The 24,242-nt window shown below is 43.3% G+C and overlaps 2 protein-coding genes across 12 annotated transcripts in view; both read right to left on the bottom strand.

The window, feature by feature from the left end:
* Window positions 1-1,852: 1,852 nt before the first annotated feature.
* Window positions 1,853-15,111, bottom strand: CSRNP2 (cysteine and serine rich nuclear protein 2). Of its 4 annotated transcripts, XM_070454418.1 has the most exons (6): window positions 15,023-15,111; window positions 14,200-14,372; window positions 9,384-9,621; window positions 7,850-8,109; window positions 4,595-4,891; window positions 1,853-2,867 (listed from the first exon to the last, which is right to left on the bottom strand). In XM_070454418.1, the coding sequence occupies exons 3-6, from the start codon at window positions 9,532-9,534 to the stop codon at window positions 1,944-1,946; spliced, it is 1,632 nt and encodes a 543-aa protein (XP_070310519.1). In that variant the 5' UTR covers window positions 9,535-9,621; window positions 14,200-14,372; window positions 15,023-15,111; the 3' UTR covers window positions 1,853-1,943. The 4 variants fall into 4 exon arrangements, with proteins under 4 accessions (XP_070310519.1, XP_020748665.2, XP_070310520.1 ...); XM_020893006.2 differs by lacking the exon at window positions 14,200-14,372 and having other exon boundaries at window positions 15,023-15,107; XM_070454419.1 differs by lacking the exons at window positions 14,200-14,372; window positions 15,023-15,111 and adding an exon at window positions 11,021-14,169.
* Window positions 15,112-21,919: 6,808 nt separating this feature from the next.
* Window positions 21,920-24,242, bottom strand: part of TFCP2 (transcription factor CP2) — a 49,783-nt gene continuing 47,460 nt past the window's right edge. For 5 of the 8 annotated variants that reach the window (XM_020892988.2, XM_020892987.2, XM_070454420.1 and 2 more), the window contains 2 exons: window positions 23,737-23,788; window positions 21,920-23,330 (listed from right to left, as the gene is read on the bottom strand). In XM_020892988.2, coding sequence (XP_020748647.2) covers window positions 23,293-23,330; window positions 23,737-23,788 — 90 coding nt within the window. In that variant the 3' untranslated portion in view covers window positions 21,920-23,292. The remainder of the gene's footprint in view (window positions 23,331-23,736; window positions 23,789-24,242) is intronic. The other 3 variants (XM_020892994.2, XM_020892996.2, XM_070454421.1) reach the window with 1 other exon arrangement.

The following is a 24,242-nucleotide window of genomic DNA, read 5'->3' as shown; positions in this document are numbered from 1 at the left end:
CTTCTAGAAAGATTCATTTCCAGAGTCAAATTCCCAACTAAACTTCAGTCTTGTCTCTGAGGGGACCAGTCTAAGGTGGTGGAGTGTAGCTTAGTTGAGGATAGCACCTATTTCACAGGTGCTTAGGACTCTCGATTCCATTTTGTGAGCCTAGAGGAGGAGAGAGATAAGGGTCTATGGCTTATTAATTCACCTCCAAATGTAGAACCAGCAAAAACAGGAATGAACAGGAGAGGAAGGATAAGTTAAAAGGATGTATCCATGTTGAATATAAGGCCTTTCAGGCTCAGTTTAGGTTTGACAGGTGAAATACTACTGTGATATACATAAAAGTTGCTTTCTGACACTGGGGCCTTAAGATCCCACAAAAAAAGGCTTTATATGCAAGGTAAGTAGGTACAGTTACCTTCTTCACCAAAAAAAAAAAAAGGTTTGTACCTTGTTTTTTCCTGGTTAATAAACCATATCAGTAATGAAGCATGGTGTGAAGGTTGCTAGAGTGTTTTGCTCCCTACTGCCTCCCTTTTCAAACACAAAGAGCCGTAAGAAAAAAGAATGAATTAAAACAGAGGCAACAACTTTGCTAGTGAAAAGAATTCAGTGTTCAGTGGAGCACATCCTGGAACATAAGCTGGACATAAAGAGAACAGAAACCATGTCCCCCCTAATAAAGTTACAAACCGAATCTGAGTTCCACTCTATAGACCTCAAAGGTTACAGTTAGAACTTGACTTCTTAGAACCTGGGAGCTGCAGGAAGCATTCATGAACTGGTTTGACTTCCAATCTTTATATATCAAGATGGAGGGAGCCAATAAGCATTTGCAATTCTTGTGAACAGTATGCAAATATAGTAATAAGAACTCTAACCCTGTATATCCAAGAGGGACCAGGAAGGTAGACCAAAAAAAGGGAAAAAACAAAAAAGGTAACACAAAAACACTAGTTGGTGAACTTGCCACATCCTACATTCCTTTAAAGCTTAATTTTTTGGGGGGGAAGGGGTGGGGAACAGGGCTAGGTGAAAAAGCAAGCATGGCACAAAGAAAGTCATCTTTCCAGACAGCAGCCTCTTCCTGCTGTCTCCTTTGGACATAGGTTAATGCTCCATATAGGTCTCCCACGGGATGTGTGAGCCCCAGATTAAAGCTGCCTGATGGAGCTGTGGTTAGACACATAGGGAAGATTGGCTCTTGATGCCACATCCCCAGCCAATCTAGCTCTTTCCCTTCAAAGGAAAAAAGACAAAGCGGGGGCAGGGGAAAGACAAGTTTAACTCTAGTACCTAAAAACATGTGAAAGAAACACTTCAAGTTAAGACCAGGAATCCCCAGTGTGGGGAACAGGTCAGAGAACAAAAATGTCAAATAATAACTTATTTACCAAATAAGGGGGTCAGGGAAGGCAGGTTCAATTTTTATAGATCTTAGAGGTTTTGTACAGAAGCAGAGACACTTTCACCCCCTCCTCTGTAGACTCAACCAGCTGATGACTCCAAGTGTATTACTACAATACACCAAAGTGGGCTATCAGTAACTGCTGAGGAAGGTGAGCTTAACCCTGCCTGGAGCTCAGGAGAGAGGAAGGGGCTTTGTCATGCTGTTCAAATTGTGTTCTGGTCCCTACGTGAACAGCTGCTTGAATTACCCAGCTCCTCCTGTGAGATCCTAGTTCTTTGTTCCGAAGGCCCAGAAAGCTCAGGATGGCAGCCGACTCTGCCCCAAGACTCTGTCCCCTGATCGAGCTGGGGCTGGTCTCCTTGGTTCTGTTGGCCCTTTAAAAAATACTTGTACAAACAATCCTTTCCCACCCTTTCCCCAAAGACCCCAATAAAATAACATAGGAGCAGCAGCTGCTTCTACAGTTTTGTTTTTGAAATGGTGTTAGATAAAATAAGGGAATAAATAGAGAACGAACGGGTATGAGGCAGTCTCCGTCCCTGCGTCACACTGCCAGGGGGGGCTCCAGGGCAGGCTCCTCCGGGGGCCTGTCCTCACTCTGCGGCGCCATCTTCTCCACTGCACAGCCCTCTTCGCTGTCCGTGCACGTGGGGAGGTTTGAGGGGGACCAGGAGGGGCGAAAGTCTTCGCTCTCAGGCTCCTCAGGGTTACAATCTTCGGGCACTAGCGCTTCTAAAGTGGATGTTTTCCCCACCTCTGATTTACAGAGGGCAGCTGGGTCTGTGGGGCCACAAGCCACCAGTGAGGTAACAGGGAGAGAGAAGACATTCAGATCCTTCTCCTTGGGGAAGGAGGGTGCGACTTCTTCCGTCCCAGGCTCTCCTTTCACCCCCAGCACTGGCCTCTGCTCCACCTGGTAGTAGACCAGGGGCCCACTGTTCAAGTAGGATGGGTTGTTCACAGCCGAGGCGGTCGGGTGGTCCGAGTTCTCGGCAAAACACAGCACGGAGGAGCCCGGGGGCAGCTGAGCCTGGATGAGGATGGGGGCAGTGAGGCCCGGGCACAGCTCCTCCGGGACAGCCAGGGGCTCCTCCAGGATGCACACGCCCAGGCTCTCGATGCCGGAGTCCAGGCTGGCCCCAGAGCCGCTGGAGTCCTCCTCCGCCTTGAGCCGCTCCAGTTCCTCCGCGCTCTGCAGGTGCATCACCGCCGTCTCGTTCTCGGCAATGAACTCCTGGAAGTCCTGTGTCTCCGCACCCTGTGCTCCTGCCAGGCTGCAGCTGGTGGTGGGCGAGGGCTCCTCGTCCGGGGCTGGCGGGCGGCTCACCTGCCGCTTGCTCTCCAGCTCCAGCTTCATGATGGTGTGGAGGTAGTGAGTCCGGACCCGGATTGGATTGAATTCAATGCGCCCAGCCATGTTGCCACAGCCATCCCGGGAGCAGCCACACGGAAAGGACATGCGATCCACCTGAGGAGAAGACAAGGTGGTTGAGGCCAGATGAGATAGGAGACGTTAGCTGGCGGACACAGCGATTCAAAGTTTGAGGTCTCAGAAGAGGAACAACGGACTAAAAACATAACCTCTTGGGGGAGAATGAATACACGTATACAGTGGATACATGTATATGTATGGCTGAGTTTCTTGGCTGTTAACCTGAAACTATCACAACATTGCTAATTGGCAATACCTCAATAGAAAATAAAAACTTTAAAAACATTAAAAAAAAAAATAACCTGCTCCGTGAGCTACCACACCACCTGCCTTTTAATTCCAGCCCAGCCACTGACTAGTAAGAGTGACCCCAAGAAAAGTCATCTCTCTCCTAGGGCTTTGTTTCTTCTGAACAAAAAATAGACAAAGATCATGTCAAAGAGCCCTTGCAGTTAGAAGTCCAGACAGAACTCTCTGAAAGCTGACAAGAGAAACGAAATGCAGGGACCCGAGACTCTTCCATAACTTACCTACTTTATTAAGAAAGCAAAAGGCCAGGGCCCAAGGCTGTTCTTTTGACGACAGGGATCGGAAAGGACATAGAAGACCTAGCCAGTCTAAGGCAATACGTTCTTGGGAAACTAGGCAAAAGTGCCTCTGTTTGCTAAGATGCTAGAGTGATGGTTCAAATAAAATAATGACCAGTTTTCCCTCCTTGCTTCATTTTCCCCTGATGGTTGGCCAGCTTGGTTTGCAAGCAGTCATCAAGACAATTAACTTACACACCAGGGATATCTGGAAAAGATATGCTTTCTTTTTTTTTTTGGAAAAAATATGCTTTCTACCTCCTCATCTCCTTTTTGAATTCTCCAGATGAAAAAACCCTACACATAGCAAAAATAAAATTAAAAGTGTGAATAGACAGCAAGTATGTACAAAAACAGTGTCTTCCTATGATATCAACTTCTAGAACTCTCCATTCCAGGTTTGGGGAACAGTCAATTTCTTAGAACTATCCTCAGCTCTGTGTAACAGACCAATTCGTCATGGCACTTAGTCTAAAAAGCATTATCTGGTCAGACCTGTTATAGTTATCTGATACCAACCTGAAAATAAGAAAAGGTTAGGATAAATTCTACCCCAAGGACTCAGGACTGATAGCCTCAGTATACAGGTTCCAGATTAATATTCTTTGCCATTTTCCAGTTGAGATTTGTCTTCCAAACTGTCTGTCAGAGGCTCTCTGGGAAATGATGCTTTCTATCTTTCAGGATGCTGTGGATTTCAGCCCAAATCTGATCCTGAGTTACAGATTCTGAGGACTATTCTGATTTTTACAAAACTGGACTAGAGGTACTATGAGGAAGTATTTGTAGGATAAAATCTAAAGCCTACCTCAGTTCTCTGCTTCTGTTTACCTCAAGGAATCAGTCAATATTTAAGGACAGCTACTAAATGTGAAACTTACTAACCCCGTTCCTCCAGGTGCTGACAACTCCTTCTTATCATCTTTAAGGTAAGAAACACAGAAAAAAAATAAATCATCCCTATCTCCACAGCCTAAGAATCCTGCCATACTTGTTTTGTTGGTGGAGGAGGGCTGTAGAACGGGGAGTGCTCCCCCCTGCACAGGGACCTCCCACATTCACTGGCACCCACACCAGATAACACCCCTGACTCTAGGGTGCCAGGGGTCACAGGTCACCTGTGGTCAGGTGACCACACTATGGTCATTATGCCACCTCAGGTCAGGGAGGACTGACCTGGCATTTAATCCCAGCCTGGCTGCAAGCACATGCTTCTGGGTCACAATACAGTCGACAGTCACAGCCACACTCTTCCCGTGACAGGCGGATGGCTCGAAGTTCTTGCTTCTCTTCAGCATCAATGCGGTGGACCCCAGAAGCCCGCAACAGGGCGCGTCGCCGCTTGGTGGGCAGAGGCTGCAGGAAGAAGTAATCATCCACCTCCACATTTTCCACATCAATATCTTCATCTGAAACATCATCCAGCGTCAGGCCATCAGCCTCCACCGACTCCACCGTCCCATTCTTGGTCAGCTGCCAAGAGACAGGAAGGAAGGTCAGGTGCTAGAGCAGCATCGGCAGGGGCCTCCTCACTGGCACAACTACAGCAGGTCAGGCCAAGTGAACCTGCTGCCACGACGCAGACACTCACGCGGCCTGTCCCGGCGCACACGTGGCTCCTGAGCATGGTAAACGGGGCTAGTGCAACCGACAAACGGAACTTTAACCTTTATCTCATTTTAATTAAGTATAAATAGTATGGCAAGTGCCTACCATACTTGATAGTCAGTTGAGAGAATCAATCTAGAGCAGAAGGACAGGAAGCCTATGCAACACCAACGCCAGCCCATCAACACAAGGGACACCACCTTTCTGGCTCAAAGTTTCTCCACATCTGTCTCACCTTCCCCGCCAAAGATAATTTTCCCCCACAGTTATACCCTCCATTTCCAGCCTTGTGCCCCTTAGCTTCAGCTAAGCTGCCATCTAACACATGGACGAAGAGAAGGCACTTCAATGGATGGATATTCCTTGGATGTAAACAGCCTTGCAAAACACCTGCTAGGTTGCACTCCGAAGGACCCAAAACCACAATTCTGCAAAGAAGAGTACATTGAAGTGTAGTACAAGGCTACCTATCATGTCTTTGTCAATGAACCAGAATCCTCACAGTCTGAGTAATCATCTGAGCATACACAGAAGAGCCTCATTTTATGGGGAGGAGAACAAAGTGAGCAAGTTATCAAAGGCTATCAAGAAAGCCCTCACTTCCCATGGCCTGAAAGAAATATATTCTTTCTCCTTTTTTTTTTGGCCATGCTGCATGGTTTCAGGGATCTTAGATCCTGGACCAGGGATTGAACCTGGACCCTCAGCAGTGAAAGCGCTGAGGCCCTAACCAGTGGACCGCCAGGGGATTCCCTCTTTCTCCCTTCTAATCCTTTTTATTTGGTTTCAAAGGAAAGCTGCATGGGAGGTAGGGTGGCAAATATAATACTGCGTGTACTCTGTGCAGGCAGGAATCTGGGTTCTCTGGCTAAGAAGGACAGAGGCAGGAAGGGCGGTCTGAGAGGAAGGACAGGCTGCAGACAGTTTGTGGCTGAACGAGCTCTGAAAACCCACTCGGGAGTTCAGGTAAAGAAAATGAGGCCTCACGATCCCCAGGGCTCTGGAAGCTACTGGCAGGATGAAAGCCAAGCTACTGGTGGGTTTGACTCATTTCATCAGCCAGTCAGAAGAATGCTGGTAAAGGAATAACTCCTGGGAGAGATGTGATGCAACAGACCCGGCTAATAAGCTACAAACCTGTTGTTTGTGGGGAGGTGAGAAGAGGAATGAGAGAAATAAAGAGGTGCTTCTGGGGAACCCCACATTTTTTTCTGTTGCAGGCAGGCCAACTATGAGGGGCCTTCCTGCAGGCCTGAGCATTGCTCCTGCCCATTTCACCACGGTTGGCCTCCTCTGAAGCACCTCCCTCCCCTCCTTGATATCCCATCAAAGGAAAGAGATGAGAAATGCAATAGAAAGAAACCATGTACAGAGATAGGATAATTTAATATAGCCTAGTAAAACAACACTTCAAATCAGTGAGAAAGATTCTAGTCATTAAATGGTATTGGGACAACTGTCTATTCTTTTGGGGGGAAAAAAAGTTAGATTCCCAATTCATACTATTTGTTAATAATGAATTCCATATGGATAAAAGGCCAAAGAAAGTAATAAAAATGTTAGAAAAATTATAGGTACTAATACTGATGCAAAGCACCAGTGTTTTTTTTTTTCTTGATGGAAGTCCAAAGGGAAAACAAATGGCATATGGGAGATGCAAAATGTATTATTTTTGAGAACAACTGCCTCTTCTATAAAGTGCTAAAGATAGGAAAGATTTCTAAGAAAAGAGTAAACTGGTCCAAAGTAAGGGTGTTCTCTTGACATAGAAGGAAAGGGTAGAAAGCCTTCATGGCAAATGATGACAAGTTTATTTGCTCAGCTGTTGCTATAGCAGCAGGAAGGTGATAGGTCAGTGATGGAATTCCTCAGACAGAAGAAAGAGAAGCCTGAATGTCACTGTAGTTAGAAAAACAGGTGTAAGGTTTGAGGCGTGGACTGCGGGCAGCACACACAGAGCTCTCAAAGGGACAGAGCACTGAGATCTAGTTCATACACAACCTCTTGTCACTGGTTCTCCAACCTTCCTGCATTGTGTATCTCATCAGGATTTCACCCATGACCCTGGAAATAATGCAGCCACCTGTTTTAACATGGGTCTGAATACTTTGAGCTCACAAGAAACTTGGCCAGGCCTGAAGCAGTGTTCTCCAAGCTCGGAACTAGGAATTCTGGGGGCAATATTTTGCAGACTGGTGGAAACCACAGCTGTGGAGTGCCAGGTGGCGCAAAGAACAAATGTGGAGCTATTAAAGAGAAATCTGAGGTGGGTCTTCCAGCCCTGCTCTCCTCCTAAACTTGAAGAGCAGCATCAGACTGCAGGCCCAGTACTATACAAATCAAAGTAACTATTTGGTAACACTATTTTTTATACCTGAAAACCTATCATCTAGAAGCAACGGGAGGCACAGAATTGGCAGCGTCCTTTGAAAGGATCCAAAAGATCCAACATCTGTTCTGTGCATCAAGCCAATGGAAAATCATTTGATGAGAAGTGGAAACACTGTGCTTCCTAAGGGTCCAGGGGTGGCAGACCTGAATGTCTTCAGGTAGTCATTCAAACTTTAAACACTGATAGATGCGGGAAGGGTAGGGAAGTCTAGGGAGTCTCTGCTAGACTCCCCACCAGAGACAAGAATAGTGTCTCAAACAGATTTGATTCCAAATCTGAGATTCTTCATTAGAAAGACATGGAATCTCTACATACCAAAGGCAACAGTCCGAAACCAAACCAAACCAACAAAAAAAAACACAATAGACCTAGACGGTTTTCTGCTTTTTCTTGGCACAGGGGAAGTACCAGACCCCAGACCCCTTAGGCACCTTCATCTTCTTGGCATGGAGTTTCTCCTCCTTCAGATGTTCACGAAGAATCTCCCGATGGTTCACCTCCTGCTCCTGAGCAAACTCACAGAGTGTGTAGCTGCGTACAGAGTTATGGCGCTGGGCCATGCCCAGAGAGCTGCCGCCCTGGCTGGGCACGCTGGTAAAACCCTGGCGTCGAGCAAAGTAGTACACAGTCACCTGGTCAAATCGCACATTTTTCCTCCGCAGCTGCTTCTGCCGCTTCAGGATGGATGTGGCTGAGAAGGGAGCACAGAAAGTTTTATTAACCCAGAGAGGGCCTGTTGGAGGACCTCATTCTTTCTCATCCATCTAGGCTCTCAACTCTTCTCCAGAGGTGCTCCTTGTACCTTGAGACCTTCCAAATCTTCAAACCTTAAATGCACAGTTGGAAAGGACCTTGACCATCACCAGGTCCATACCACTGCCTCCTGGCTGACTTCTGCCAAACAGATGACCACAAAATCTATTTTTAGAGATCAGTTAGGAAGAGAACTGTAGGTAATCTTTTCGGGATTTAAAAATCTACACAACTTCACTGTCCAATACAGCAGCTGCTAGCTACATGTGGCAACTTAATTAAAATGAAATAAAAACTTAAAATTCAGGTCCTCAGTTACACTAATCACACTTTAAGCACTCAATAGCCACATATGGCTAATGCCTACCATACTGGACAATACAGATACAGAACACTCTATCATAACAAAATTCTTTTGAACTCCATTTTTTTGTTTTGGCCATACCACACAGGTTGCATAGTGTGTTTGGCCTACATGGGTTGTAGGTCAGTTTCCTGACCAGGAATTGAGTCTGGGTCACAGCAAAGTGCCAAATCCTAACCACTAGATCAGCAGGGACGTCTCCCTGGTCAGTGCTGATCTATAGCAGTAGATGGTAAACATCTTCTGTAAAGGTCCAGATAGTAAATATTTTAGGTTTTGCAGGCCACAAGGTCCCTGTTGCAACTACTTAACTCTGCTGTTGTAGCATGAAAGCCTCCGTAGACACTTGGTATTGTGGCTGTGTTCCAATAAAACTTTATTTACAAAAATGACCAGTGGGCCAGATTTAGCACAGAGATAACCCCTGATTTATGTAATCAGAAGTTCCTTCCAAGAAACTAACTGAGCTGTAAGAATTAAGAAGCGTTGAGATGCCCCAGTTGTCCAGGCAGTAAGCATTTACTTCTTGCTAGAGCTACAATTTTGTGGAACTATATGGGATTCTGGTGGGAAAGGGTAAACTCCTGGACTTCTCCTTCTTCAGTTTAATTCGACCCATTTTGGGGACCCAAAACCCACAGCCCAAGCAAAATCAGCTAGAATAAATCCCACTTAAGTCTATGATATTAAAGCAATGAAGTCCTCCAAAGAGCAGGACTGAGCTAAGAGTGGGAGAGATTACGACTAAGGACAAATCCCTAAGCTGGACAGAAGCTGTCATGAGAGCTGCAAAGGGCTCCAATGCTTGGGGGACTTGGGTGCAGGCTGGGATGGAATGGCTCACTCACGTGTGAAGCTGGCAGTTGTAGGAGGATTGAGGCTGTCGCAGCTGTCAGCGCTGTCACTGCTGGAGATCTCATCATCAGAGTTAGAAACTGATGAGCCCACATCCACATCATCAAACTTCCTCTTGAGACCCGAGCCCGTGAATGCATCCATTGGTTTCAAAGGGGTTTCCTTGGGGGAGCCCACCACGTCGGCCCCAAAGCCCCTGCTCACCAGTAGGTAGCCAGGTGCATTAGGATTCTGCCCAGGGGAGAAGAGGAATCAGCACTCCAGTCCTGAGACAGACCGCTCCCAAGCTTATACATACGGCTCTCCAAGTGCAGAAAGCAGGCCCCTGAGTCACTAGCATGGACATCTGCTCTCTTGAGACGAGGTCGTATCTTATTCCAGTCAGCAGCCTCCTACTTCTGCTTCTCCCCAGCCCCTCCATCCTCAGTCACTCTTAGAATAATGAGATGAGTAACAGCAGCACCTTTCCCAGTGGAGTGAAGGCCTTTGGTTCCAAGCCAGCTGGGCTCAAGGCTTCATTAGCCCTGGGATAACAGCCCTGCTCTTCTGCTCGCCCAGGAGAGCTCTCCATGGGGCCCGCAGGAAGGACTGGGGATCAAAGGCAGAATTAGGCTATGCCTCAACCCATACTAGATCCAATTATTTTTCTGAAAATTTTTCTGGCATTTCCCAAAGTGTATCCACTAAATAAACTAGCTCCACAGATATTAATTAATAGAGGCCTGGGGTGTGTGGGGGGGGGTGGGGGGCCAGCGTGTCAATGTCCCTCCATTTCCTCAACAACAACTGAATTTTTATAGTATCTGAAAATTGGAGATGGCGTGTGTGTGTGTGTGCGTGTGTGTGTGTGTGTGGTTGGGGTGGGGGTGCTTCCCTGGTGCCCCCAAGTGAAGAATTTCAGGAGGTAAAGAATTCACTTGTAATGCCCAGGTTCAGTCCCTAGGTCAGAAAGATTGCCTGGAGAAGGGAATGGCAACCCACTCCAGTACTCTTGCCAGGAGAATTCCATGGGCATAGAAGTCCCTGGTGGGCCACAGTCCATCACGACTGAGCCCCCCCCACACACACACAAATGATATTAATATATTAATAGCTATTACATGGAAATAAGACTGCTGTGTCAAAATACTTAAGAAAACTGCTTTTACGAAGACCTTTCAGAGACTTTTAATATGTTAAAGAACCTGGTGCACGGTAAGAGGAAACAGAACGCAGGGCTTCTGTAATCCTTTGTTTCTAGAGTATCCTACAGGGCAAAGGATTCAGAACACACTTTGGGAAATATTGCTATAGGCTTTCAATTTCAAAGTACACTGACAGTCAGGGAAATGCTTTACCCAGATCTTCACAAATGTAAAGTGTCTCACCAGGCTCCTGAAAAGGACAAATTAGATTCTAAAGAATGGACTGAAGGGGGGTTGGGGTGGTATGGAGGAAGGAATGGACAGAAGATTAGAAACTGCACTGGCTTCAAAACCCAGACTCTTTCCCAATTGCCTACTGCTCCATAAAACTGGGCTCAGTTGACCTCCCATCATCCTCTCTGCCAGAAAGACTTCCCTTTACAATCCTTGCCCTCTATAAAGAAACTGGCAAGGGCATGACAAATAGCAAAGAAGTGACGATTTACTCTGGTTACATTATTATGGCAGGCAGTGTTCTCAAGGCACTGTCACACAACCAAGGAGTCTGGGATAGTCCATTTCCCAGGGACAAATCTTTCTCCTCCATCTTTGCACTAGAGTTCCCGAGGATATGAATCTGCTCAGCAGAAACGCTGTCAGAGCCGGGGCCACATGTGATGATGCGAAAGCTCTGTGCTCTGCCTCAGTAATAATGCCAGAATCTCCCCAGACTATGATCTCACTAGTTGCTAATTATGCAGCAGGAATAACAACACTGCCCAGAAAGCCAGGGCTGCATGACTGCAGAGCAGCTCCCCAGAATATACTGTGGTGTCAAGAGGTGCCTGCTACAGTGCTGATTTTCTAGACTGTGTTTTGGAAGCAATTTGCCTGCTCTTGGTTCAGCTCCATAGTCAACCAGACCTAATAAGTACTTTAGGTATTCATTAATTTACCTAGCCAGATCGCATAAAAACTCAAGTCACAAGATGCACCTAAGAAACCTGTCCTCACAGGTCTCAGACCAGCACATTCCTGAAATAAACTGGCCAGAAAGAAAAAAAAAAAAAAATCAACTACTAGATACAAATTGTAATTAAATTTAAAAATGAGCCCAAAGTATCAAATTTTGTTCTTCAGGTTACTGATCTTAGGAGATCACATTCTTAGGATGTGGGTTAAGAAAGGAGACAGCCATGGACTTTTATTTAAGGTTAAGATTTCAGCTGGGCTTAAAGATGCCTATTAACTAACAAATCTCATTTCATTCTCTTAATGGAGGAGGTGAGAGCCTTGCTATGGAGTACTTATGGGGGAGGAATAAAAAAAGAAAAACAATGTTGACCACTGAACACAATATTTCCTCCCCACCAAAAAATCTTACTGACCACATAAAAAAGCTGACTTGAGCTCAAAATCCTTCTTAGAAAGGACTGAAGTCCATCTTCAGTTTTAACTGAGAACCAGTTAATACTGCCACTAGGAAAGTACCTTGTTCCTAAGCCTGAAGGTACTCATCAGTTCAGTTCAGTCACTCAGCTGTGTCTGACTCTGCGACCCCATGGACTGCAGCACACCAGGCCTCCCTGTCTATCACCAACTCCCGGAGTTTACTCAAACTCATGTCCATTGAGTAATAGATTTGTTTTTAAATAAAGTTTTTAAACAAGTCTTATTTACTTATTTTTATTTTTTTGGCGGCATCCTGTGGCATGTGGGATCTTAGTTCCCCAACCAGGGATTGAACCAATGCCCCCTGTGTTGGAAGGCAGAGTCTTAGCCACTGGACCTCCAGGGAAGCAAATATGCACTCCTGACCTCTGGTCTGATGTCCCTTTGCTGCCAGTAGTGTGGGTTTCTTCTAAATGTTTCTCCTTAAGCCCTGCATGTGATTGAGTCTGGTCGAAGATGGTGTTTTAATGTAATCCTACACTGTCTTAACCAAGGTGCCCCCAGGGTATCTTTTCTCTTTAGGCCACTTTTTGTGCACTCTGGGCAGCCAGGATTGCTGGCTGCTTTCTCTACTCTTTTTCTATGTCTTCCTCACTCCCATTTCTGGAAAAGAGGTTTTTTGCCCACTTCTGGGCAAAGATAGGAGGAGGCTAGTAAGAAAGAAGAAAAAAAGATGCAAAACTTGGGAGAAAAATATTTTCCTTAAAATGTCTGAGAATCATCTGAATGGCTATATATGTAAGTAATGTGCATACTGACTGAGCTCTCTTCACCCTACCCAGGATGTTAGCATCACTTTTTCTGTCATTACCCCATTCTTATCAAGAAAAAAAAAAAGAAAAGAAAAAAAATCCAAAAATTCTGTCCTGAGAACCAATATAACTTAAAATTTCAACCCAGCTTTCCTTGTCCAGCTCTCTGGAGTGAACTTGTGGGATAAAAGATGTCCACTGGGCATCAAGAAACCTCCCATCCACTTCCACTGTGGCCTGAAGAAATCCTTCTCTGAAATAGCAATAACAACAATGGGTTCCACTTTTCAATTCATCAATTCAACTTCCTTTCCAACCACAGTTACAAATCAGTCATCTCCACCTCTCTCAACTATTTATTCTTTGGCAGAGGATCAATGTCTATGTTCAAGAAAAACACTTATACTCCCAAGCACTTAACCCACACAGAAATAATCAAGATGAGACTGGAAATGCAGGTCATAACTGACAGTTAACTGTCAAAATGACCAACTCAAAGAATAAATGCTTTTGGAGAAAATAATGCAAACTTCTATAAAAGCTTTTGTGCCATTAAAATGGAAGATCAGCTGACACTTTCTAGCTGCATCCCTTACTGCCTTTTCTTAAGCATTTCTGCTAGTTGAACATTTTCCAAAGGTATACAAAATAATTCAGATCCATAGTATATAGAAGAGATTAGGATAGCACCAAATAAAACAGATTTACAGCATATATGTATTTTAGTACTAAGCTTAAGCCTCTTCAGGCCTGTGAGAATTCCTATAACTGCCATCAAACCCAAAAACCCAGCATATGTGAGACTAGCAAGAAAAGAACTGCCATCCCCTAATTCTGTGGATGCAGAATGTATTGACGGAGTTTAGGTAATGAAATCTCTCTCCTAAAGGAGTCCAAAATAAGACGAGGTACGTCTCACATCCCATTTCTACTGGACTGGAACCCAACCTTCTGCTAAAGGTCAAGGGCCGAAAATCTCTAGTAAGATGTCAGTGCTACCATGTGTAGCTGGATTAGAGGAAGGAAAGCTTGCTGCTAAGAGTTAGGATCAACCTAAATAAGATGACCAGTCCTGTTTCTCCTTTTACAAAATACTGTGAGCTGCTCCTCAAATACTATGAATTTTGTGGCTCTATGTGTCCTTGTGATAACCAGGATCATGAACAAGGTGCTCAAGTGAAAACATTTTGTTTAAACTAGGTATTTCAAGGAAGCTTTCCCCCTACAACCCTCACTCTCTGGTTTCATCCCTTCACTGACACAAGGTTAGAATCTGGCTTTCCATGTCTAAACTCCCATCCTATGAAGGACAAGAGATCTTTGTGGGAGAACTGGAATATGACGCTGCAGGACCCATGAACTCTCAAGGATATCCAGTCATTTATAACTCTGGCACACATCAACATCCTCCTGGCTCTGGACATTTGCAAAATGGAAAGTCGGTAAAAGAAAAGGAAAATCTGAATTAACTGTGGATTTACCTTGAACTGAAAACTGCAAGCCAAGGGGACACTGTGTCTCTTGGGGATAACTTCTAACGTTTCATACTGAAGAACGGTGTATGTGTCACATTGCCACTCTAGCTCCCTTTAAAAGGATGAATTAAGACCGTGGCACTAAAAGGAATGGATGGCAGTCGGCTGCGTGTTTGGGCCTGTGAAAAAATATCCAACTAGCAACTAGGGCAACTGATGCTTTCGTTTTCCCACACAACGCCACGAAAAAATGGGAGACCTCAGGAACCTGGGTTGAAAGGACATGTCAAGTCACCAGTTCCCCTTCATGGACACCCCCGCTGAACCCTTCAGCGCTGGGGCACCTTTTCACTCTGATTTCTGCTAACCTTCCTGCTCACTCCAAGCGTCTGCAGCCCCTACCCAGATTCCCATCCTTTCCTGCCTGCTACCCACAAATTCCCAACCACTCCTCCCACATTTTCTTCTATTTCCCCCCCTCCCCTTCCTTCACTTCCCTCCATCCTACATCATCTCCACTCCATTTCGAACTTAACCCGCAATCTGAATTCCTGCCGGCTTCTAAGCCGCCCGTCGGTCTCCCTTAAACTGCCCCCGCAGTCCGGGCCCGCGTCCTCCGTGCCCCTCGCTCCCACGCCTCTCCCGACTCTTTCCCTTCCCGGCGGCGCTCTAGCTCCCCGCCCCCCGGCCGCTGCCGTCCGTGTCTCCCTCATTTCTGACCCCTCCATCCGCGCGGCTCTGGGTTGACCACTCCTCCAGAGTCGCCCTGGGGCCGATCCCGAGAAAGGACGAGGAGGCACCCTCCGACCCCCACCCCTAGGCCCATTACCGGCTCCGCCGCAGCTGCCTCCTCCCGTGATGGTCTCTGCCGCCCCCGCTGCCGCCGCCCTAGCCCAAGTGGGAAGAAGGGAGGAGAGAGTGAGTCCCGGGGCCGCACAGACGGTCTGGGAGTTCCCAGGGCGGCAGGGCGGGGAGGGACGGTGGGTGGGCAGGTCGGCCGGCAGGCGGCAGAGGGCGGGCGGCTCCGACAACTCGGGCGCCCCCCGGCAGCAGCCGCCCAGAACCGCCCCGGCTCCGGCTAACAATAGGCTCCGGCCGCAGCGCTCTGGCTCTTATAGGCGCCGGCACGTCCGGACCGAGTCCCGGGGCAGGCTGGGAAATGAAGTCTACGTGCTAGCCCTACGCCCAGCAGCACGCCGGGAGTTGGAGGCGGCTACCTGCGCAGAGCCGAAATTCGCCGGCAAACAGACTCAGGAGGCGGCGGTTCCGCTGCAGGCTGGGAAAGCGAGTTTGACGCTGCTGCAGCCTTTTGAAGAGGATGAGGGGAGACCCTTAGCTCCAGATCTTCGATGACTAAACAAATTCTCGCCTAAAACTCTCCCTTTCCTTTCATCAGGCCCACACTTCCAGGTCCAAGGAACGTAATCCCCCTTATCCTCGCTCAGGGGATCTAAGTCTTAAGCAGCGCGACGTGCTGCAGCCTGCCCAGGGTATAAAGAAAATAGAAGCAATGCAGAGTAATCTTCAGCGTGTATTGATGGATTGTTTTCTTTCCAAATTTTCTTACGTGATTTCTGATCTTCACAATTTTGCAACTCATTTTTAAAACGGAGAACGAGGACTCAAAAATCGGAATGTTGTACGTCATTTGCCAAGGACACCCAGTCTTGGTTTTGTCTCGCTCAGAATGGAAGAACAGGTCTCTCCTTTGACCTGTAAGGCCCTGTAAGTTATAGGTGAATCCTCTTGCCTCAGCAGCCACCATCCTGTATGTCAGCTTGTCTCTTACATTTCCCCTCCCTCTCTCTGTTTTAACTGCCCTGGCCCACTAGATTCTTTGCAACAGTCATGCTCTCATCTCAGGACCTTTTCCCTTGGAACACTCACCAGCTAGACCCATACTTACTTCTTCACGTAATGTTTGGTCAAACATCCCCTTATCAGAGACACTTCCTTAACCATATTTCTAAAAGGGGGCTTCCCCTAAGTATCTGTCCCCTTGCCCTATTTTTCTTAAGCATTTACCATTTGACATATATTTGTCCTTCAGTCTTTTATCAATTGAGTCAATTCCATGAGAGTAAGAAGTTGTTTTGTTTACTGTATCCTCAGCACCAAGTACAAAGCATGGTATTTGGCATTTAGAAGCTTTTTATTTATCAAATGGATGGATGGCAGGATTTAAACTCTGGTTAGGCTGCTTCCAAAGCATGGTGCACTTACACTGCCACCAAGAACTATGAGCCAGATCTACTGGGTATCAAGCCATCTCAGTTTTAGAATTGAGAGGCTAAGTGACTTGGAAAAATGTCAAGAATTCCAGTTCTCTCCTCTAAGTGATATAAAAGACTCTGAGAGACCAAGAAACAATACTGCAAAATGAAAAAAAGCAGATCACAAAAAAGCAATCCTTAGAGTACTGATCATCCACCTATCTGCTAAAGTTAGGCATGATATAACATATAACCAAGAGCATGAGATCTGGAGCCAGATGCCCTGACTACAAGCCCCAACTCCTCTTACTAATGGTGTGACCCTTGGCAAGGTAGGTAACTTCCCTGTTCCTTGGCTTCCTCATCTGGAAAATGGGGATAAAAGTATGTGTCTCATAGGATTTTGTGGAGGTCAAATAGTGGTATAAACTGTTGACAACACAGTGTGATATAAATGTTCACATGATTCTGTTTTTCCTGGACACACAGGAATCAAAAAGGAAGAGAAGACCCCAGAATGTTTAGAGTCAGTGGGATGAGTAACAAAAAATAGCCCAAAGGCCCTGTTGGGTAGGCTAAGAGTGTTTCATATACCAACACATCTAGAACCTGAGCAGTCAGTCAGGGAAATTTGTCCGAGTACCATCAGCCTCTCAATGCCCAGGCTTTCTTGGTTAATGACACCAAATTAGAAGACAGCCAAAGAAAAGCTAGCAAATCCTTTGAGAAGACAGCAGAATCCAGTTTGCCAGTAAGCTGTAGATCAGTCAAAAAAATCATCTGGATTGTTAGAACAAACATCACAACCACTTCTCACAGAATCACTTATTCACCATATTTCATTGTCTTGATAGAATCACTAGGTAAGTTATCACAATGGTGCCTGTTCACTCATAATTGTGATTCTGCTTCCAGCCCAAGCAGGACCTGTGGAGGTCAAATGACCAGAAGTGCAGTAGAATAAAAGTTATAAATAAAAAAGAAATGCTAATATTAACATGTAAATTATAACATTGGACATTATATCTAATTCTAAATGTGACTGTTTTGTTCCAGACCATGCATAATTCATGGTTGGGTGGGTTTTAGGGGCGAAAAACTCAAGTAGGAAGGAAAGACAGATGATCAGGAACAACAGACAAAGACAAAAACCAAAGGTCAAATTTTATATCCTGGTCAATGTTTATACGTCTCTCTTTTGGTCATATCTACATGTAGAGGTGATGTTGCCTTCAATAGTATCCTAAATTTATTAAGCAAGGGAATAAAATTGCAACAAGATATAACTGTTTTGTATTTATTATCCTTTGTAATCTCCTTAACAACCCTATGAATTAAGAATTATCTCCTTTGTAAGATGAGAAAGTTGGGGTTTAAGAGATTGTTTTGTCCAAGGTCACATCCATGAAGAGCAAGATTTGAGATTTGAACAAGGGTTCATCTGACACCAAAGTGTACATTTTAACAACCACTCTTTACCAAACAAAAGATAAAAGAGTACACTCTCCTGGGAGGCTGAAAATGAATAGATCAGAGGATACTATGTGCTGAGATGCTTAGAGAAAAAGAGTTAAAATAAAAATCCAAGCCACTGTTATTTGTTTTTTGATAGGGAATCTGTAGATTTAGCCCTGAGGCTGTATGTTGCTTTACTAATTTACATTTAATTAGAATCCAGATCTAGAGAGACAGGCATCTTTGTGACTAAACCACACTAACCAAAAGAGATCAGTAGAGCAAATCTGGGAGAAAGACAGGGCCATAGCAGTTGAAAAGCACAAACAAGAAGCTGTATGTTTTATCGAAGAAGGTTTCAAAAAAGACATTCACAAATTGATCTATATAAGTGTATAATACACACAAAAATCTTTTAATAAAGCAAAATAACAACCATTTTTGAGGAGCTAGAGTGCAAGGATGAATTTAGAGAAGTCAAGCTTAATAAACCTAAAAAAGGTGAATGAAAGGCTAAAGCAAAGTTATACAGATGTCTAAGGAAAGATATTAATTAAACCCTTAAATGAAAAATTAGACATGAGAATTCAGAAAGAGGGAATTCTCTGGCAATTCAGTGATAAAAAAAAAAAAAAAGAACTCAAAGAAAACAGCAGTCTGCGGTGATTAAAATGAGGAATGTGTACCTCACCTTACGCAAATACATGAAAATATAGATTCACAGAATAGAATAAACCTAGGTTATTACTCATGTCCCCAGAGATCCCACATAATACAAAATGGTACTGCTTTGGTGAGGTTACACATTCCTCATTTTCATCACTGCAGATTGCTGTTTATCTCCTGAGGGCTTCCCTGGTAGCTCAGATGGTATAGAATCTGCCTGCACTGTCGGAGACCTGGGTTCGATCCCTGGGTTGGGAAGATGCCCTGGAGGAGGGCATGACAACCCACTCCGGTATTCTTGCCTGGAGAATCCCATGGACAGAGGAGCGTGGCAGGCTACAGTCCATGGGATTGCAAAGAGTTGGACATGACTGAGCAACTAAGCATAGCATAGCACATAGTAAGTAATACATTAGTATTTTTTAAATACCAAATTCTCTTATAATTGATACTAATCCAACTGAAAATTGTAATTCATATACAACATTTTTTTAAAGTTGGCTGTGCTGGGTCTTCAGTGCTGCTGTATCTTTTCTCTAATTATGGTGAGGGGAGGTTACTTTCTAGTTGCAATGCATAGGTCTCTCATTGTGGCTTCTCGTGCTATGGAGGACAAACTCTAGGGCAAGTGGGCTCAGCAGTTGCGTCTCCCCAGCTCTGGAACACAGGCTCTAGTTGTGGTGCAAGGGCTTAGTTGCTCCACAGCATGTGGGATCTTCCCAGATCAGGGATCGAACCCACATCTCCTACATTGGCAGGCAGATTCTATACCACTGGGCCTCCAGGGAAGCCCATAAACAACTTTTACACCTCTGAATTTGAGAATGCAAATGCTAGATTTAGTTGCAATTTCCAAATTAATTTGTTGAACAGGCCAGTATTCATAAATAAAAATATAATATAAAGAATATTTTTCATAAAGAAAAATATAATAAAAGAAATCTGGAAGTGAAGAGGAAAGATGAGGAAAAAGGGAGGAAATAGAAATAGATGGGAGTTTAAGGTCAAAGTTAAAATAAAAGGTCATTAAAAGAAGCAAGGAGAAAGAAAGTATTAATAAAACAGAAAACAAGTACTGATGCCATTGTCCTCATATCACATAGAGCATCTTTCTTCCTCATTTAAGTCTTGGAGTTTGTATAATGAAACGAAAATTTAATCACAAATAAAAATAAATATATTTTAGCAGGAAAAACCTTAGCTCACAACTGAGAAAATATGAGCAGTTTTTAGGAGAAGCAGAAGAATGAAGGACTATTTTATATATCAGTAAAAAGATACAGCTAGATGGGATCATTCGTGCCATTCCTGGTGAGGCTGGAGTTCTCATAACAGACCAGCAGAGGCCATAACAGATCAGATTGCCATAGAGGAACCATCCGTAGCCAAGAAAGCCAACTAAAAATTCAGAAAAATGATACAAAGGCTGTTTGAGTCTTGGGTCCCAAGTTACCTGGAATTATCAGGTATTGGCCAGAGAAAAAAGCTTTAGTGGAGAAGGAAAAACTCAGTCCTGACTTCAAATATCTGCATCGGAATTTGCATTACTTTCAAAACTAAATGCTGAAGCTTCAGCCAATACGTCATGGAAGTTTGAAGATAGCCCAAATCTCTGCAGCAACCCTATACAAATGACTTTCTCAGAACACTTGGGGATACAAAGGGTTTTCAGAACACTCTTTCATTAGGCCTAAATGAGACATGGCTAGTTCCATTATGCCAAGCCTTCTCCACTTGCCAAGCCTCCCCTTGCTCCTCCAACTCAGTGGTCAGATCATGCTCTGCCCCTCACAATGCATCCAGTGCCTGACGGTGCCAGACTTCCAGGAATCACGTCCACCCCCTCATGAGGACCTCTTTCTCAGGTCTCTCAGACTCTAGTTGTCTTGTATTTGTCATATTGTAATCTCTTTCCAGAAAGAATGACAAACTCCATTTCCGCTCCCTTTAAATGGCTTCTTAAATAAATCATTTATGTGGGCAAACGTTCTTATCATTGGGGCATAATATGGAACCTCATTACTTAGTAGTCACATTTTATGTCGTGACTGGTATTCACTCCTTGAGTTCTGCAATGATCCTTTTACTTTCCAATGTCTCCCTTTTAATTATCAAGTCTTTATACTATAGATTCTTCTAGATGGAACCTATTACACTTCAAGGGAACAGTACAGACAATGCTAAGTCAAATAGGATGCTACTACAGTCCTCAGGAGGGTCTAAAATCTAACCCTTCTCCTTCTCATATAGCCTCACTCTAATGGAAATATTAAACCATCTTCTTTATTTTAAATACCAACTGTCACGTGGTTAAAGAGGTAAAATCCAGCCAACTTTATTTCTTGGAAAGTATCTTAGAAATAAATGCAAAAAATTATTAGAATGTATGCTTAAATGGACTTAGCCTAAATGCCATTCATAGGGAATGGCCATTTTTCAAAAGAATGATGTCAAACTATAAATATAGAAAGATGTTCAAGACATGTTAAACACAAAAAAGAAAACTGCAGACCATTAATACTACATGAGCCCGTCTGCATATGTGTGTGTGTTTGTGTGTGTTTGAGAGAAACTTTTTGCAGTGACTACCTCTATAGAGTGGGACTAGGACTATAAGTAGAAAAAGCTATATTTTATTATAAGTTATAATAGTTATTATAAGTAGGAAAAGTTATTTATTGTTGAATTTATCACTTTGTGTATCACTTTCATTATGAAAAAGCTAGTTTAAATTTTTTCATTTAATTGAAAAGATCGATAGTGAAGAAATGAAATTTTTTAAAGGAAACTGAATAATTACAGTGTTCTATCACTATACCAATTCTTACCAATTATATAGCATTGGCACTATAAATATTTTTTTTGGAGCTAAAGAAAGCCTAAGAGATGTTCTAGTTAATTTGAGGATCTATGATTACAAACATATAAATTCATCTTTATATAAATCTGAGAACTACTCTTAAAAAATCCTCTAACTCCAAGTAAAAATTAGCAAGTATAAAATTTATAGTAAATATATTAATAGAATTCTGTGTATCATTTACAGTAAACAAGAGTCACAGATTCAGATTTAGAAAGGACCTTAAAAGTCCAACCCTCCCAGCCTAACATTCAGGAGGATTGGAATAAATAAATAAATAAAAATAAAAATTAGCAGCCTGCTGGGGAGACAGCTGACTCCCTTGAGGCTGAGAATCAGTCTTAGGAACATAATACAATTAGAAATGTCCCCCCCACCAAAGAAAAATAGAGACATCCAGTAATCAATCACTAAAAAAGTATTTTGGCCTAGTATGTCAAGCTGTCCAGGTCAATTTTAAATAAAGTCATTTGACTTAATTTTCCAGTTTCAAAATTTTCAATTTCTTTCAAATCAAAAGAAATCAAGACTATTTGCAGGCTGATTTTAATGAATAACAACAAAAAAATTCTCTGTATAAAAACATTTAAACTTTATCAAATGCTTAAAAATACACACACACACAGAGATCCAAATCCAATACAGAATCTTTTGAACATTATCGTTTTTCACCTCAGCATAACATGTAGAGGGATTTCTGGGTAAAACTTTACATGTGAAAAAATGACCCATAGTCTTACACATGCACACACACAAGCGCACACAATTGCAATCAGAAGAACTAAAGCATATGGTAAGAATGTGAATGGGATGGGAATGAATTGTAAAGCTCGTATAAAAGAATGCTACATGAGTAAAAGAACTTCTATCCCAAGAGAAGATGCAGAGAGGGGAAAGAGAAAGCAGAGGTTAGTCTATCTCATTAATAAATAGTTTGAGGTCATTCAAGAATAGTGAATTTGGGGAATAACAGATAATCCCTGGTTTTCACTGCCTTAAATTCTGTGACTCTGACAACTAATGATGCTTTGAAAGTGTGTTTTCATTTTTTATAGCTCTTGATTGGTTCATCATTATTTAGGTGTGGTTTGTCCCTTTAGGTGTTAATTCATCAGTTCTTGCTCACTTTTATGTGTGATTCACCAGAAGAGCCACAGTAAGAAATGATGGCATGCACACACAGTATTGTCAGGGTGGCAGTATTGGGTGGCAGTGAATAAGGATCAGCCTGCCTGCGTTTGCACTTCATGTCACTATCTACTAGCTGCCTGTTACTCATCAAGCTCCTCAGCCACTCTGTCTCCATTTCCTTATCTTCAATTAGGGATCATTATTACCTACTTCGTACAGGGTTATTAAGAGGATTTAAACAAGATAATCCATTTAAAGAATTTATCACACTGCCTGGCACAACTAAATGTGCAATAAGTGTTAGCCAAAATTACTATTCGTCATCGAATTATGGGGGAATTAAAAGAATTTTGTTCTTTCTTCACATTTCTCTTCTTTGATGAAGTTTTCACAGGCAAAAAAGGACCTAGTCTTATGAATATAGATGTTTGCTTTTATGTTAGAAAAAAAATTACATGGGCTGCATACCACAGAATTTAACATCTTTCCATTAAACATCACACAATTCTCATCATTATGCCCTACACACACACCCTAAATGATGTGGAGTTTCTATTGATATTCAACAACAATAGAATCCAAAAATGTTAACTAAGAAACAGTTGCAGAAATGCATGTCAGGCAGAAATCTGTGTGTGCCCCAACATATATGGCTGAGGTTCTGCCTCTGCCTCCCCCACATAGACAGGTCAGGTTCCTGCAGCCTTCAAATCTCCATTTCTGATCCCCTCCAAGAGGAGAATTTCCCATAGGTGAAGGAAGCAGCAGCCACATCTACTTCAGTATAATATGATAGCTATCATTGGTTTCTGCTGTAAAAAAAAGAAAAAAGGATCATCTTTAGTCACCTCCAAAACACAGAAGGAGAAAAATATATGTGCTAGGTTCTTTAGAGAAAGAAAAAACAGGAGGACAAAGTGTAGTATATACTTATTAATTATCATAGAATATGTGTAATAAATATACACTAGAAAAACAACATTTTGCCTCAATTTCATCACTTGTCCATGGAAGGTAAAAGATGATGGCAGAAAGTCACACTTTGTCTACTCTGACAATGGCAAGAAGCCAATTCATACAGAGAAGCAATCTCCAATAATGGTCACATTCTTTATCTCAAATATGGTGGTTAATATTTTCCTTCTCTCCTCAAAGAATTACTATTAAAAAAAACCCTCAGACTCCTTCGAAAAAGGCATTTATCTTACTTTTTATTACCTTTCATTGTGTCCAGAATAAAACAGGCTTCTTCCTGAAAGTTCTGTATCATCTGAAAAAAGCAGGAAATGTTGCTGTTCATTAAAAACCTTGGTTTGTTGTATTTATTTTGCCTATGTGGCTTTTTATTATATTAGATATAAATGAAAAACAATCCTTTGTTTTGTTTTCTCTCCTGTTTAGTTTTCAAAAGCTTTAAAAGCTAAACACTCTGAAACAGCTTTCTTAAAGTTCGAGAATGCATTTTCCTGGGTTAACCCCTGGACTTTCCAAAGGGCACATAGGTCCAGACAGGCCCATATGGGAGGAATTAATCATTTATATCTGTTCTCTCCTAAAACCGCTTGAGAACCTCTTGTTTTCCTTTCTCACTTCCCTTTTCAAACTCCTTTTCCCCATTTTATAAAGTAAAGGCAAGAGTTTCACCCTCCTGAAATCTTATGGAGATGCACTGCCCTAGGCTATAAAACCCTACAGCATGCAAAAGTGTAATTGCAAATGAAAAC

The sequence above is a fragment of the Odocoileus virginianus genome, chromosome 24, assembly GCF_023699985.2.
Source record: "Odocoileus virginianus isolate 20LAN1187 ecotype Illinois chromosome 24, Ovbor_1.2, whole genome shotgun sequence".
NCBI classification, from domain to species: domain Eukaryota; kingdom Metazoa; phylum Chordata; class Mammalia; order Artiodactyla; family Cervidae; genus Odocoileus; species Odocoileus virginianus.
This window is presented reverse-complemented; position numbering and strand designations above follow the sequence as displayed.

Bases quoted from the DNA above. Each gene is read 5' to 3' on its own strand.
- CSRNP2 (XM_070454418.1), bottom strand. From the start codon at position 9,534: ATGGATGCATTCACGGGCTCGGGTCTCAAGAGGAAGTTTGATGATGTG. The intron at 4,892-7,849 runs GTGCCTAAGGGG...GTCTCTTGGCAG, and splicing joins TCCATGCCAAGAAGATGAAG to CTGACCAAGAATGGGACGGT. The intron at 2,868-4,594 runs GTCAGTCCTCCC...TCTTCTCCTCAG, and splicing joins AGGCTGGGATTAAATGCCAG to GTGGATCGCATGTCCTTTCC.